At 33.3% G+C, this 15,285-nt stretch overlaps 1 protein-coding gene across 1 annotated transcript in view; it reads right to left on the minus strand.

The window, feature by feature from the left end:
- Window positions 1-857: 857 nt before the first annotated feature.
- The window catches only part of STPG2 (sperm tail PG-rich repeat containing 2), a 325,579-nt gene continuing 311,151 nt past the window's right edge, over window positions 858-15,285 (minus strand). Inside the window, exons 10-11 of the mRNA XM_064582835.1 lie at window positions 8,856-8,971; window positions 858-946 (exon numbers count right to left, since the gene is read on the minus strand). Coding sequence (XP_064438905.1) covers window positions 905-946; window positions 8,856-8,971 — 158 coding nt within the window. The 3' untranslated portion in view covers window positions 858-904. The remainder of the gene's footprint in view (window positions 947-8,855; window positions 8,972-15,285) is intronic.

A 15,285-nucleotide genomic window follows, 5' to 3' on the forward strand; every position in this document is an offset into this window, starting at 1 on the left:
AATCATGCAGTTGAAGGTACAACCGAACTGAAAAATTCATTAGAGGATTTCAATATCATACTAGATCAAGCAGAAGATAAGAATACAAACACAAAGACAGATCATTGGCAATTATTCAGTCAGAGGAGCAAAAAGAAAAAGGAAAAATAATGAAGAAACCTTAAGGGCCTCATAAAAACATCTGCAAATGAATCAATATAGGCATTACAGGAGTTCCATAATGAGAAGACACAGAGAAAGGACCAGATAATTTTTTCAAAGAAAGAGTAGCTAAAAATGTCCCAGACCTGGGGAAGGAAATGGAAATCAGATTAAGGAAGCCCAAAATATCCCTCCGAGAAATGGATCCAAAACATCTGCAAGATACATTATAATCAACTTGTTAGAAGTCAAACACAAAGAGAATTTTGAAAGCAGTAAGAGAAAAGTGACTTGTCACACATACAAGCGAACCCTCACAAAACTGTCTATGTATTTTTCAGCAGAAACCTTGGAGGACAGAAGAAAGTGGGATGATAAATTCAAAGTGCTGGGAGAAAAAATTACTGATATTTCAGTGAAAAAAAAAATGGTGATGTAGGAGAACACAGATTCCCTGTTTTCTCACAAAGATCAATGATTGGACAGCTACCCATGAACAAAAACAGCTCTGGGAGACGTCTAGAGTTCAGTTAGGAAATTTTAACAGCACACTATTGTAACCAAAAACCTGAGAAAAATAGCACAAAAAGAGAAAGAAGACAACTCAATTTTGCCTGGTTTTCCATGCTCCAAGTGGCATTTTTCAAAGCCAAGAAGCAACTTCCCAGCATGAAAGAGTTTCACTCACCAACAAAATAAGAGCAGAGCAAGTGACCAGCTTCTCCAGCTTGTTGGGGTACTGTAGGAAAGTCCTGCTTTGGTTTCACCCTACCCAGACCAACAAAACCAAGACATCTAGAGCTGGCTAGAAACAAGAAAGAAAAACAGAGGCTATTATTAGCATACATGCATCATAAGCAATTACAGTTCACAGAGACCTACTATGCAGACAAATTCAGATTTCACCACTGACAAAGCCTAAGGCCAGCACAGCTGTTGCAGACCCCCAGTAGATTTCACTAGCTTTCCCCTCACAAGTATTTGAATTCACTGATGCCAGCCACATGAGTCCCTTCTCACTCCCTCCACTCCCCCAACCACCCCTGCCAGAATCTGGGACCACAGTGGCATTCATCCAAGGTATCTGTGGCTCAACAAGTGTAAGATACCAGCCACTTGAGTCCCTCCCTGCCCATGTCAAACCCTAGGGGACACGACCATAGCCAGCTTTGGCTTCTGCAGCTGTACAAGTACAAGATAAAACAGCTATAAAATAATAAAGTGGCATGAGTTAAGTCCTTACCTATCATAGACATAGAGTGTCTACATGGATTTTAAAAAAATACACAACTATATGGGTATTTCAGGTTTAAGGATACACATAGATTGAAAGTGAAGGGACAGAAAAAGATATTCTATGCAAGTAGGAAATAAGAGAGCAAGGGTAGCTATACTTATATCATAAAAAATAGACTTTAAGTAAAAAATTATAAAAGGAGACAAAGTCATTATATAATCACAAAGCAGTCAATTCATCAAGAGGATATAACAATTGTAAATATATATGCACCCAACAACAGAGTACTTAAATGTATTAAGCAAACACTAATAGATCTGAAGGGAGAAACAGACAATACAGTAAGAGTAGAGGACTTCAATCATCACTTTCAAAAATGGATAGATTACCCAGATAAAAAATCAATAAGAAAATATTGGACTTGGGGCGCCTGGGTGGCTCAGTTGGTTAAGCGACTGCCTTCGGCTCAGGTCATGATCCTGGAGTCCCGGGATCGAGTCCTGCGTCAGGCTCCTTGCTTGGCGGGGAGCCTGCTTCTCCCTCTGACCCTCCTCCCTCTCATGCTCTCTGTCTCTCATTCTCTCTCTCGCAAATAAATTAAAAAAAATAAATAAATTAAAAAAAAAAAAGAAAATATTGGACTTGAACTACACCTTAGACCAGAAGGACCTAATGGACATATATGGATTATTCTATGCAATAGCAAAAGAATGTATTATTTTCAAATGCACAAGAAACAGTTTCCAAGACAGATTGTGTTAGGCCACAAAACAAGCCTTAGCAAATGTAAGGAGATTGAAATATAACAAATATATTTTTCCAACCCCAATGGTATGAAATTAGAAATCAGTAAAAGGGAAAAAACTGAAAAACTCACAAATATGTAGAAATTAAACAACACTGTCTTGAACAACCAATGGGTCAAAGAAGAAATCAAATGAGAAGTCAAAAAATATTTTGAAACAAATGAAAATGGAAACACAACATACCAAAATTTATGAGATGTAGTAGAAGCAGTTCTGAAAGGAAAGTTTATAGCATTAAATACCTACATTAAGAAGAAACAAAAACGATCACAAATAAAAAAAAAAAAACCTAACTTTACATCTTAGGAAACTAGAAAAAGAACAAATTAAGTCCAAAGTTAGCAGAAGGAAGGAGACAACAAAGATCAGAACAGAAGTACATGAAATACAGATCAGAAAAAAAATACAAAAGATGAATGAAACAAAAAGTCCGCTTTTTTTTTTAAAGAAAAAGGAAGAAAGAAAATTGACAGACCTGGGGCACCTGGGTGGCTCAGTTGGTTAAGCAACTGCCTTCAGCTCAGGTCACGATCTCAGAGTTCCGGGATCACATGCATCAGACTCCCCACTCAGTAGGGAGTCTGTTTCTCCCTCTGCTCCTCCCCCTGCTCATGCTCTCTTTTTCTCACTCTCTCTCTCAAATAAATAAATAAAACCTTAAAAAAAAAAGAAAATTGACAAACCTTTAGCTAGACTAAGGAAAAAAGAGAAGACAAAATCATCAATCAAAGAGGAGACATTACACCTGACACCACAGAAACAAAAAGTATCATAAGAAACTCTTATGAACAATTATTCACCAAGAAATTGAATAACCTAGAAGAAATGGATAAATTCCTATAACATACAACCTACCAACACTAAATTATGAAAAAAATAGAAAATCTGAATAGACCTACAACTAGAAAGAAGATTAAATCAGTAATCAAAAACCTCCCAACAAAGAAAAGCCCAGGATCAGATAGTTTCTACTTAAGTTTTAAAGAATCAATGCCAATCATTCTCAAACTCTTCCAAAAATTTGATGAACTGATAACACTCTCAAACTCATTTAACAAGGCCAGCATTTCCCTGATAGCAAAGCTACATAAGGATACTACAGGAAGAGAAAATTACAGGCCATTAATACCTGATGATGTAATTTCTCAACAAAATACTACCACCCTGAATTCAACAGCACCTTAAAAGGATCTTATATCATGATCAAGTGAGATTTATCTCTGGGATGCAAGGATGGTTCAACATGCACAAATCAATACATGTGATGTAACACATTAACAGAATAAAAGATAAAAATCATATGATCATCTCAATACATGCAAAAAAACATATTTAACAAAATCCAGCATCCTTTCATGATAAAAACCCTCAACAAATTGGATATAGAATGAACATACCTCAGTATAATAAAGATCACATATAACATGCCCACAGGTAATATTATATTCAGTAGTAAAATGTTGAAAGCTTTTTTGATAAAATCAAGACCAAGACAAGGTGCTCACTCTACCCATGCCTATTTAACTTGGCACTAGAAGTCCTACCAAGAGCAGTTAGGCAAGAAAAAGAAATAAATGTCATCCAGATTAGAAAGAAAGAAGTGAAATTATCTGTTTGCAGATGACATAATCTTATATATAGAAAAATCCTAAAGATGCCACAAATAAATTGTTAGAAATAATAAATGAATTCAGTGAAGTTACAGGATACAAAATAAATACAAAAAATCAGTTACATTTCTATACACTAACAACAAACTATCCAAAAATATTTTTTAAATGATCCCATTTATAATAGCATCAAAAATAATAAAATACTTAGGGATAAAGTTAAAGATCTTTACACTGAAAATTATAGAACAATGATGAAAAAACTTGAAGAAGACACAAATAAATAGCAATATATCCCATGTCCATGAACTAGAAAAATTACCAATGTTAAAATGTGCATTCAATGCAATCTCTATCAAAATCCCAAAGGCAATTTTCACAGAAATAGAAAAAAACAGTCCTAAAATTTGTATGAAACCACAGAAGACCCCAAGCAGCCAAAGCAATCCTGAGAAAGAACAACAAAGCTAGAGGCATAACACTTTCTAATTTCAAAATATATTACAAAGCTATAGTAATCAAAACAGTATAGTACCAGCCTAAAAACAGACATATATACAAAGACAATAGAATTGAGAGCCCAGAAATTAACTTTTGTATGTATGATCAACTAATCCTTGATAAGGACACCAACAATACACAATGGGTAAAGGATAGTCTCTTGTAATAATGGTTTTAGGAAAACTGGATAGCCACCTGCAAAAGAATAAAATTGCACCCTTAACTTACACTACTCACAAAAAAAATTGAATTAAAGACTTAAATCTAACACCTAAACCATGAAACTCCTAAAACATAGGGAAGAAGCTCCTTGACATTAGTCTTTGCAATGATTCTTTTAGATATGATACCAAGTGTAACTAAAATAAACAAGCAGGACTACATCAAACTGAAGAGTTTCTGTTCAGCAAAAGAAACAGTAAAAAAATGAAAAGGCAACCCATGGAATGGGAGAAAATATGTGCAAACGATCTATCTGATGAGGGGATAATATAAAAAATATATGAGGAACTCATACAACTCAGTAGAAGAAAAAAAACTAAAAAATGGGCAGAGGAACTGAATAAATATTTTTCCAAAGAAGATATACAAATGGTCAACAGGTACATGAAAAGGTGTCAACATCACTCATCATCAGGGAAGTCAAAAACACAATGAGATATCACCTCACATCTGTTAGAATGGTTAACATCAAAAAGACAAGAGATAACAAATGTTGGTAAGAATGTAGATAAAAGGGAACTATTGTGCACTGTTGGTGGGGGTGTAAATTGGTGCAGCCACTATGGAAAACAGTATGGAAATTCCTCAAAAATTAAAAATAGGACTACTATATCCAGCAGTTCCACTTCTGGGTATATATCTGAAGGAAATGAATTATTATCTTGAAGAGACATCTATACTCCCCTGTCACTGTAGCATTATTCAAAGTAGTAAAGATATAGGATAACCTAAGTATCCATTAATGGATGAATGGATAAAGAAGTTGTGGTGTGTGTGAATAACAATGGAATATTATTCCACCATTTAAAAAAATCCTGCCATTTGTGACAACATGGATGGATCTTGAAGTCATTATACTAAGTGAAATAGGTTAGACAGAGAAAGATAAATATTGTATGTTCTCACTTGTATGTAACAGTTGAACTGATTGAGATATAGTAAAATGGTGGTTGCCTGGGACTAGGAAAAAGAAGAAATAGAAAGAAATTGGGTAAAAGGTATAAACCTTCTATTAGAAAATGAATAAATTCTGGAGATCTTATATACTGCATGGTGGTGACTATACTTAACAATACTGTTATTACTTCAAGGTAATAGGTCTTAACCTTTAAGAGTAGGTATTAACTGTTATCACCACACACACAAAAAAAATGGTAACTATGCAAGGTGATGGCATCATTTATTATGACCTCATTGTGGCAACAATTTATAATACATACATATGTCAATTATATCTCAAAGAGTAGGAAAAATATTTTAAAATACTTGTATTATTAAATTTCAATTAATTTCTGTAGAGTTTGTTTTAAAGAGAGGTGTATTTAAATTTTTCTATATATTTAAATGAGGATTTTTTAAAGTTAAATTCATTGAAATTTCTTCTATCTAGTTTTTAAAATATTCTCATACAATAACTGTCAATTTTAAATTCCAGAAAATAATGTAGTACCTCATGTAAACCATAAAAAGTTGGCATTTAGTGAGAAGACTTACTCAACAAGAGAATGTGAATTAGTCAGTAAAACCTGCTGCTGTTTTAAAAGGACATATACATACTCGTCTCACTGAGAATTAAGTTAGTAAGTAAATCTTTATTCATAGGTAAAGATTAGTGATTTAGTCCTGGGAAGAAAATCCTAGCATTAACCATTTTGTTGCTTTATACTATAAGCATTTATATGCTACTATATGCCAGATTCTGTGGTTGAAGACCTAATAAAATAAAAGTAAATAAGTCTTGCTCTCATGGAGTTCAGAATCTACTATTGGGAGTTCTTGATTGAAGCCATAAGTGAGCTTTTGTAGATTAATAAACCATCTAAAATTGTATACACAGGTTTTTGTTATAAGCATACATGCAAAATTTTCTCCCTAAGTAAAGAGCCCCTAGCTTTCATTATATCTTCAAAAGGGTCAGTGATAGTGAACCAATAAATATCAACAACGAGAAGGAGCAAGAGACAAACAGATTAGCTTGTAATTGAAAGATAGTGAATAATGTTCCATTGACAACTCTGACCACCTCCCCCAACACACACACCAAGAAAGAAAAAAAAAAGGGGGGGGGGAAACACTAATTCTGCCTGGGAAACTCAAAAGATTATTCACACAAGAATAAAAATGGCAAGCAGACTTTGCAAAAGTGGTTGTGTAACTTAAGAGAGCTATTATAGATATTATTGTAAGTACCACCCACATTGGATAAGTTGGATCCAGTATGCATATGTGACACTGAAAACCTATAACCAATGATGGCACAAGTCCTACAAATTTAAGCACTTTTTAAGTAGAACATAATATTGCAGTCTGAAAACAATGTTCTAAATTTCTAGAATCATCTTTTTCTGTTAAAAAAAAAAAGTAAAATTTTTAGGCAAATATCTTCTCAAGAGTTACCAACTTAAACTTACTAAAGTCAATAGAGAAAAAAGTATCAAACTAAAAAATAAGAGCAAGTTATAATAAAAGGACCTAGTAACTTATTGGCCTATCTGATTAAAAATAACTTTTTCTTATAAGAAGGAAAATTTTTAAGGAAAATTACCTGTTCAAAAAAGTTTTCAAATATTAAAGAAAAACAAATGGTGTTGGAAGGCAAAAAATATTACTCATTTCTCAACAAGAAAGTTACCTTGCAGTGCAGTATATATATAGGATATATTAGTTTGAAATTTCAGGCAACACCTGAATAAACATCATTACTAACCCCATAAATGTTTTCCTTTGACATAAAAAATAATTTGCTCTAGTAAATGAGTATGAGGAAGTATAAATATAATTATAAAATCTTATGAAATAAAAAGAACATCTTTAAATACTAGAAGATTAGTAAAAACATCTTCAATGATAAATGTATCACAAAATAAAAGGATAACATTAGATTTACTGACTTTATTATCTGTAAATACCACTAAAATCAGTTTTAAAAAGTAGGGGAGAAGGGTTCAGCTAATGATTTAATATGATAATATGATCAGACTATGAACAGCTATACCACCTAACTTATGAAGACTGATAGCTTACTGATCAAGACTTGCTTCAGGACACTCCCTCGCTGCGCCCAATAACTCAAAGTAAACAAGTCATAAACTTTGCCCAACCCCAACCAAATCCCCATTTGTGAGACCTGTCTTACATCACACAGCCCAGGTCCTAAAACATCACAAGTCCCTTGACTTGCACCTTCTGAAAAACTATTAAGACTGTCTAGCAGATTCTCCTTTCTGAAGTAAATAAAATTAGCATTGCTTAATCAGTAGAAATTAGCAGTGGTCTTTTGAGGGAATCAACAACCCACAAGTAAAATAACAACTCTTTTATCATTCATTTTATTTTCTTTTTCTTTTTTTCCGGATGTTATATTATGAATTTGCTTTGGCAGAATGCTGAAGAATTATTTAGATTATGACATTTTAAATAAGTAGAAAGCATACATTCAAGAAAAATGAACTTGTCATTAACTAACCCAAAAAACAATATTCACTGTGGTTTGCACTGAGTATTAATTCTTAAATTACTTGCTATAGGCCACTATAAAATATTTCACTTTTAATAATTAGTAGAGTGGGAATGGGGGACTTATTCATCCTAGATGAGGAATTAAGGTCAATTGTGAACACAATTTTTAAAACCTGCAGATTTACTTAAGCCTCCTTATAATCAGAAGGCCCAGAGCTTAAAAGAGTCCTTTATTTATTATGAATCTAAGCTACAGCATCTATACTTATTAAAAGAAGTTAAAAGATCAATATATGATTTTACTGGACCAATACTCTACCTTCTGAGCCCTCTAATAAATTCATAATTGCAATAAATACTTGAAAATTTCCAGTTGTGTATGTAAACAACTAAGTTTTTAAAGTTGCAGGGGTGTAAATATATATATATATATATATCTATATCAATGCTGTAGTAGACATTTATAGATAAATTGATAAATTAAATAATTCATAAATCAATCTTTAAAAAAAATGTCAGAATGTATTCAAAAATGCCTTTCTGGGGCACCTGGGTGGCTCAGTCAGTTAAGTGTCAGACTCTTGATTTCAGCCCAGGTCTTGATCTCAGGGAGATCAAGCCCCAATTCAGGATCATGCTGGGTGTGGAGCCTGCTTAAGATTCTCTCTCTCCCTCTCCCTCTGCCCCTCCCCTCAGCTCATGCTCTCTCTTGCTCAACAAATAAATAATTTTTTAAAAATGCCTTCCATAGCCAAAAGATTTTGATTAGTCAAATATGAATAAAACATGTAGACTATAAAAAATGTAGACATTTTCAGTACTTTCTGGAAATTATTCTATTCTTTTGTTACTGATAAAAGAGATATATTATTGACAAACCTCATATGTCGCAGGACCAGGAGTAATCTCTTTGGAATCTTTAAAACGCTTTGATGCTTTAACAAATAAGGGTATGGAGCAAGATTTCCTTAAAACAGGATCATATGTTGCAGGCCCTAAAAGAAAACAAATGTAGAAAATAATAAAGTATGTTAAAATTATTGATTTGGGTCATATTCTTAGATTTGTGCTCTTAATGTATAATTTTAGCATCAAACAATCTTGGACCCATTTTTTTTGAATGCTTAAAATCATTCAGATTAGGGTTTTGAAATATAATAAGCACAAAAAAGTGACATTTGTCTATCTAATAATTAAATGTAATACAGAAGTATTTTCCCAAAAAAGAAAACACTACCCTCCCAAGATACATATACATCATGAAAAAAGACAACCAAATCTTTTATTTCCTAAAAAGGCATTCATAAATTCAGCAAAGATGTAGTGCTTGAAATGCATTTGGAAATATGAATAAGACTTAAGAAGCAAAAAAGTAGTTGAATAGCATTCTGGGTGCTAAACATGATAGAAGCCAAGGTAAAAAGATGGAATTCACATGGAACGATTGGATGTAATGAACAAACTGGTTGAATGGACTAGGGCCTAACCCTAAATAAGGATTTTGTATTAGAGCCAATAGGTTTCAAATTGTATTCTAAAGTGTCCCAGAATTCCACAGAAGTGCCTAGGGAAAAATGTATAGGTAAAGCCCAAATAGGAGCCTGAATTATTTTCATTCAAAACAGCTTTAGATTTACTCTTCTTTGTTTGGGTCCTATATACATTTTTTTAACTAAAATTGTCTAATAATTTTTTTAAAGCTTTTGGAGGGGCACCTGAGTGGCTCAGTAGGTTAAGCATCTGACTCTTGGTTTTGGTTTAGGTCATGATCTCATGGGTCCTGGGATGGAGTCCAGCAGGGGCAGGTAGTCTGCTTGAGATTCTCTCCCTCTGCCCATCCCCCGACTCTTGCACGCATGTGTGCTCTCTCTAAAATAAATAAATCTTTAAAAATAAATAAATAAATAAATAAATAAATAAATAAATAAATAAATAAATAAATAACAAAAAAGCTTTTGGAAACTAATTCCACTGGTAGTGGGTAGCTCCTGAAGGTTTTACACTAAAGGAGATTCATGAAGAAAGAGGTAGTTTATGAAATAAACTTTGGCAGTACATTATAGGATGGGATGACTTGATGGTTTATTTTAGGGACACTAATAAGGAGTTTACTAACATTGCTAAGGGAAAGGAAGAACAACTCAGAATATTTTCTGAGTTGAAATAAATATTTAATATGTATAGTGACTGGAAGAAAATAAAAATGAATAATGGCCAATAAAAAGGCAATATTGTGACAAAAATAAGAAAACACAGAAGAGATATCATTGAAGAGGAACATCGTGTGTTTGGTTTTGAACCAGTTTTGTCTGAAAAGATGGCAGCATATCCAAATAGAAATGTTCAGAAGACAGCTGGAAATACATAATTGAAGCTCATGAGAAATTTGTTCTGGGGAAAAGGAAAGGAGTTATTCACATAGAGGTGATAGTTGAAGTTTCTTTAAGCGAAAGAACATGGGCAGAGAAAATTTAATAACTGAGGACTGAAACTTGGAGGTGCTGCACATAGGAAGGGAGAGGGAGAGTCAAAGAAGGAAATAGTCTAGTGAGTAGAATACGGCTAGTACAACATCAAAGAGAGAAAATAGGGAGAGTGTTTTTTCTTTTCTCCATTCACATATTAACCAATATTTGTTGAGTATCTGTCACATGCCAAGCCTTTATTTCCAGAGAGTGCTTAGAGGTCTTACTATATCAAATGTTGCAAGAGGAGACATCACAGACAGGTCACCGTGGAGTGTGTGGAACAGTGATGATGAATGAAACTAAATTAGAGGGAGAGAGGAAGGAGAGAGAGTGTGGAGAGAAGAAGTGTGGAGAGAGGAAGGAACAACATGAGACAGAATATTGACAATGGACAAAAACGGTGAAATAGTAGATATAAAGATGTTAGCAAAATACAAAAATTATGCCTCCATCTCCCTAGTATACATGCAAATAAAAACTACCACTTTGAAGAACAGATCCCTGAAGATGTTTTCAAAACTAAAATATATTAGAATTGATAAATTCACATGAAACATTTTTAAGGATTTAGCTTCATTAACATAAGATACTTCAAATTTTACAATAAAAGATGAGATTTGGCTCTATTTCAATCCTTCTAACATCAATTCAATTAATAGGATAGATATCCAAAATTATAAAGTCCTTGTGGGAAGCTGCTATGAACTGAATGTTTGTGCCTCCCCCCACCAAATTCATATATTAAAACCCTAATCACCAATGTGATCATCATATTTGGAGATGAGGGCTTCAGAAGGTAATTGGGGGAGGCACGTAGGTGGCTCAGTCCATTAAGACAGCTGCCTTTGGCTCAGGTCATGATCCCAGGGTCACGGGATCAAGCCCTGCATCAGGCTCCCTGCTCAGTGGGGAGCCTGCTTCTTCCTCTGCCCCTCCCCTCTCTGTTCTCTTTCTGGTTCTCTCTCAAATAAATAAATAAAATCTTAAAAAAAAAAAAGGTAATCAGGTCAAAGAGTGGAGCCCCTCATGATGGGATTATCACCCTTACAAAAAGAGACATGAGAGAATTTATTTTCATTCTCATTCTTTCTCTGCTGTGTATACAGATGTTTATCTGCAAGTCAGGAGGAAGGCCCTCTCTAATTCAAATGTCACTTTGGGCATCTTGACCTTGGATTTCCCAGACTCCAGTAACTGTGAGAAATAAACTTACACTATTTAAGCTACCCCGTCTATAGCATTTTTGTTATAGCAGTCAGAATGGACTAAGAAGCTCAACTGTCTTGATCTACTAAAAGACAAAGTGTTGTAGCAAATGCCATCTTGCATGCATGACTTTGGAATAATATAATTTCTATTCATAGTGCAGAGAAACAATGTACATATACGTACATATCTTTACAAATAGATATGTATGTATTTACAAACTAAACTACACATGGGAAAATGTATCAGTTACTGCAGTATGTAGAAAAGAACACAAACTTATCATCAGGAACTGGGTACATGATTCCACAGTCAATTAATTAAAAATTGTAACTTTAACCATAAAGATGTATAAAGGTTAATGCAACAGGTAAGGCTATTAACCAAACACTATTGTATCAGTAAATTTCATTTTCAACTATGAAATGAAATACAGTCTATTCCCTGTCCTTACTATCATGCTACAGCAACTGATAAATATTTACCTTCATGATGATAACTCATTAAAAGAAAATATTCAAATGTAGTTTTAGTGGATTTCCTTTTATTGGAATTCCTTCGAGGAGCATTAAGTAAAGCAAAATTCTCAATATGCATCTTGTTTCATGTTAGCATTTAGTTTACTTTAAGCTACAAAGCATTAAAAAAAAGTTTATTGTACTTGATCTTAAAATATATTTCCAATTACATATGTTACTGCTTATATAATACAGGTCAAAAATTTACATTGCTTCACCAGGTGTGATTCACGGAGAGATTATGCAGAAATTATCTTCTATTTATTTACCAAAATGCTACATTTTAATCACAGGTCATGGAAGAAGAAAACTTCTCATTCCAAATCAAACGCTTATGGAAAGTCTGCCTGAATCACGACTATTATATAATGGGAATTCAAGAGCAGGTGATTCTTATCATTACATATTTTCCAGCCTATGCCAACCAACTCTCTATGAAATGTCAACCAATGCTCTAGGGCAAAAATGGGAGAGAACAGGAATAATGAATAATTTAAAATAAAAATCATGTTGGTACATTAGAGTGGACTCAGAAATAACTATTTCTATAAATAAAGCTACAAAACCTCAGATTAAAAAATGGCTGTCTTCATAACGAGCTTAAATTTATAAATTATGTAGTGAATTTTGCTTATGAATACCAAATCATTTTTTTTTCATGTGAAGCTGAAAGAAGACTACTGAAAAGTAAACATCCCATGTGTGAGCATATCTTTAGGAATTAAAAAGCATCTAGGAAATTGTTCATTAAAATGGACCACATGGCTGTAAAGTGTCATTTAGAGAGTTGAGTTTTTATGGAACACATTTTCTCATGCTGATTTTATTCTTCAGCTCTACAGATGAAATAATAGCTAAGACAAAATATTAGTACACAAGGAACTATTATCATCAATGTCAAAGCCACATTTAGGTTTAATGCTCTTCTCCTGCTTCTAAGATGTGAGGTAATGAAATGGCAATTCAGACTATGACCAAACAACTATAAATTGAGCTTATAGGTGATGAGAAAAACCAGACAAGAGTCTCAATAATGCATAAAATTTTAACCAAAATTCCATGTGTGTTTTACCATCCTGTTAACGTTTCTGATCAAAAACAAAATGGGAATTACATGTTTTAAGATCTTAAACACTTGAGGTTGATATCTTAAAATTACTATAGAGTATCTAAGAATTATTGCCAACTCAGTCCCTAAGACATGGTCTATTATAATGCACTCCAACCTAAGTAAATTGAGAATTGCATGAGTTGGAGTCTACCTAAATCATCCACCTGTTAAAACATGTGTTCCTAGCATTGACTAAGGAATAGGGCCATCACTGTTATGACGTGGAAATACAAAATCAGATAGATTTGGCTTGACTAAAATATATCTTCAGACAGCAATGTCTGTTTATCCATGTACTTCTAAATACATTCTAATGAAATTCTTAACAAAATGTACATCCATAAGTCCTATCAAATGAAGTCTTTGAACTGATCCTGCTCTGATAAGTACATTATGCAAATTTGAATGACTTTCATTAGTCTTGTAAATCGAGAGGTATAATACACTTTCTGTATAAATTTAGGAACCAGCTGGAAGGGAGGATGATCATTTTTCACCTACTCCTACTTTGAGTAGGTAGTATATAAATATGTAACACATGAGTGATTTTTATTGATGAGTGAACAAAGTAATCAAATAATCAATGAAATATAAAGTTGTTTTCAAGGTAAATAAAATACCTCACAACTGGCCTGGCAGAGTAGCAAATTTTCCTTTCATAACTGAATTTTGGTTTTTACATCCCGCTGTTCCTATTTAAATATTTGGAGCTAGAATGCCAAGAAAATGATCTAAGCAAAAAACTAGAGTAAGTCTCAGCATATATTCCAAGTCCTCTTACATCCCCATCATTATTTTAACATTCAATTAAAGCTGAATTAGTAAGGTATTCCGTCTAAAACTGGCACTTATCTCTGAATATTATATGTAAAAATCACGACAATGCTATATCTTTGTAAAGCACAGCAGGTCATAGATTAAGTGATTGGAGTTCTTTAAATATAAACACCAAATTTATTTTGAACATTTGATTAATATTAAGCAAGCTAAATTCTTTAAGAAAGATAGAAAATAAATGATCTTTTTCAAAAATATTCAAATGGCTAATTTTTACCACTTTAAAATGTAACTATTTGCCATTTGCTTTAATTTACTAAAAATTGTTAGGCTCCTAATTGTGTTTAGATTTGAATTTTTCTCTGAATAGCTCTGCTATAATAAAGCTAGACTCACAGAGTTTAGAGTTTTCTGGAAGAGGAGCCTACATGATAAATATAGTGACAAGCCAGTTAAACAAAGGTTAAGATGTTTATTTGCAACTTAAATGAATAAATTTCTGTACCTTAAAACAAACATTTTATAGATTAAGTAAAAGATAAAAATGGGTTTTGTGCTTTGATGTGCAAATGTTTTACTTACATTCACCAGAGATTAAACAAAAACTATTAGGTTAACCATCGAATATCTTAGAAAGCTTCTTGCTCTTTTTCAGTAAACTTAAATCTAGACCAAGATTTAAATCTAGACAAGATTTTTTCCTTCACCTTACAGGTTCTCTGCTCACTCTGCTCCAGTGATCATGTAATACAAATATTCTCTAACTCTATTGCCATAACTTCATGGAATAATAGCAGGCTACTAGAATTCAGCAGAATTCTTCCCTTGCAAGCCTTCCCATCAACTACCACTAGTTAATTTTAACCAAGACAAATAACAGTGGGATTTGTTTATATTAACAGTGTTTATTTCCAAATAGTAAATGGTTTCCTCAACCAGCTTTAATACCCACGACCCACGGAGCCTATTCATAGCCCTTCCATAGCTGTGGACGTGTTTGTCCCCTGGCCTCTGGCTGAACTTGTTCTATGGCTTGAAATATCATGACTAAAAAACAAAGAGGATTATATTCAGCACCATATAATTTAAATTAATCTTTCCCAAAGTGTAGTGCATGGACCATGGCCATCAGAATCACCCAGATTAGTGTCAGATTGTAGATTCCTTGGATTCATGCCAAAATAATAAATCATATTCTCTGAAAGTGGAACCAAGAGAACAAAATTTTA

This window comes from Mirounga angustirostris, unplaced genomic scaffold (assembly GCF_029215605.1).
Source record: "Mirounga angustirostris isolate CCGP_5_RB_7025 unplaced genomic scaffold, mMirAng1.0.hap1 SCAF_2, whole genome shotgun sequence".
NCBI classification, from domain to species: Eukaryota; Metazoa; Chordata; class Mammalia; order Carnivora; family Phocidae; genus Mirounga; species Mirounga angustirostris.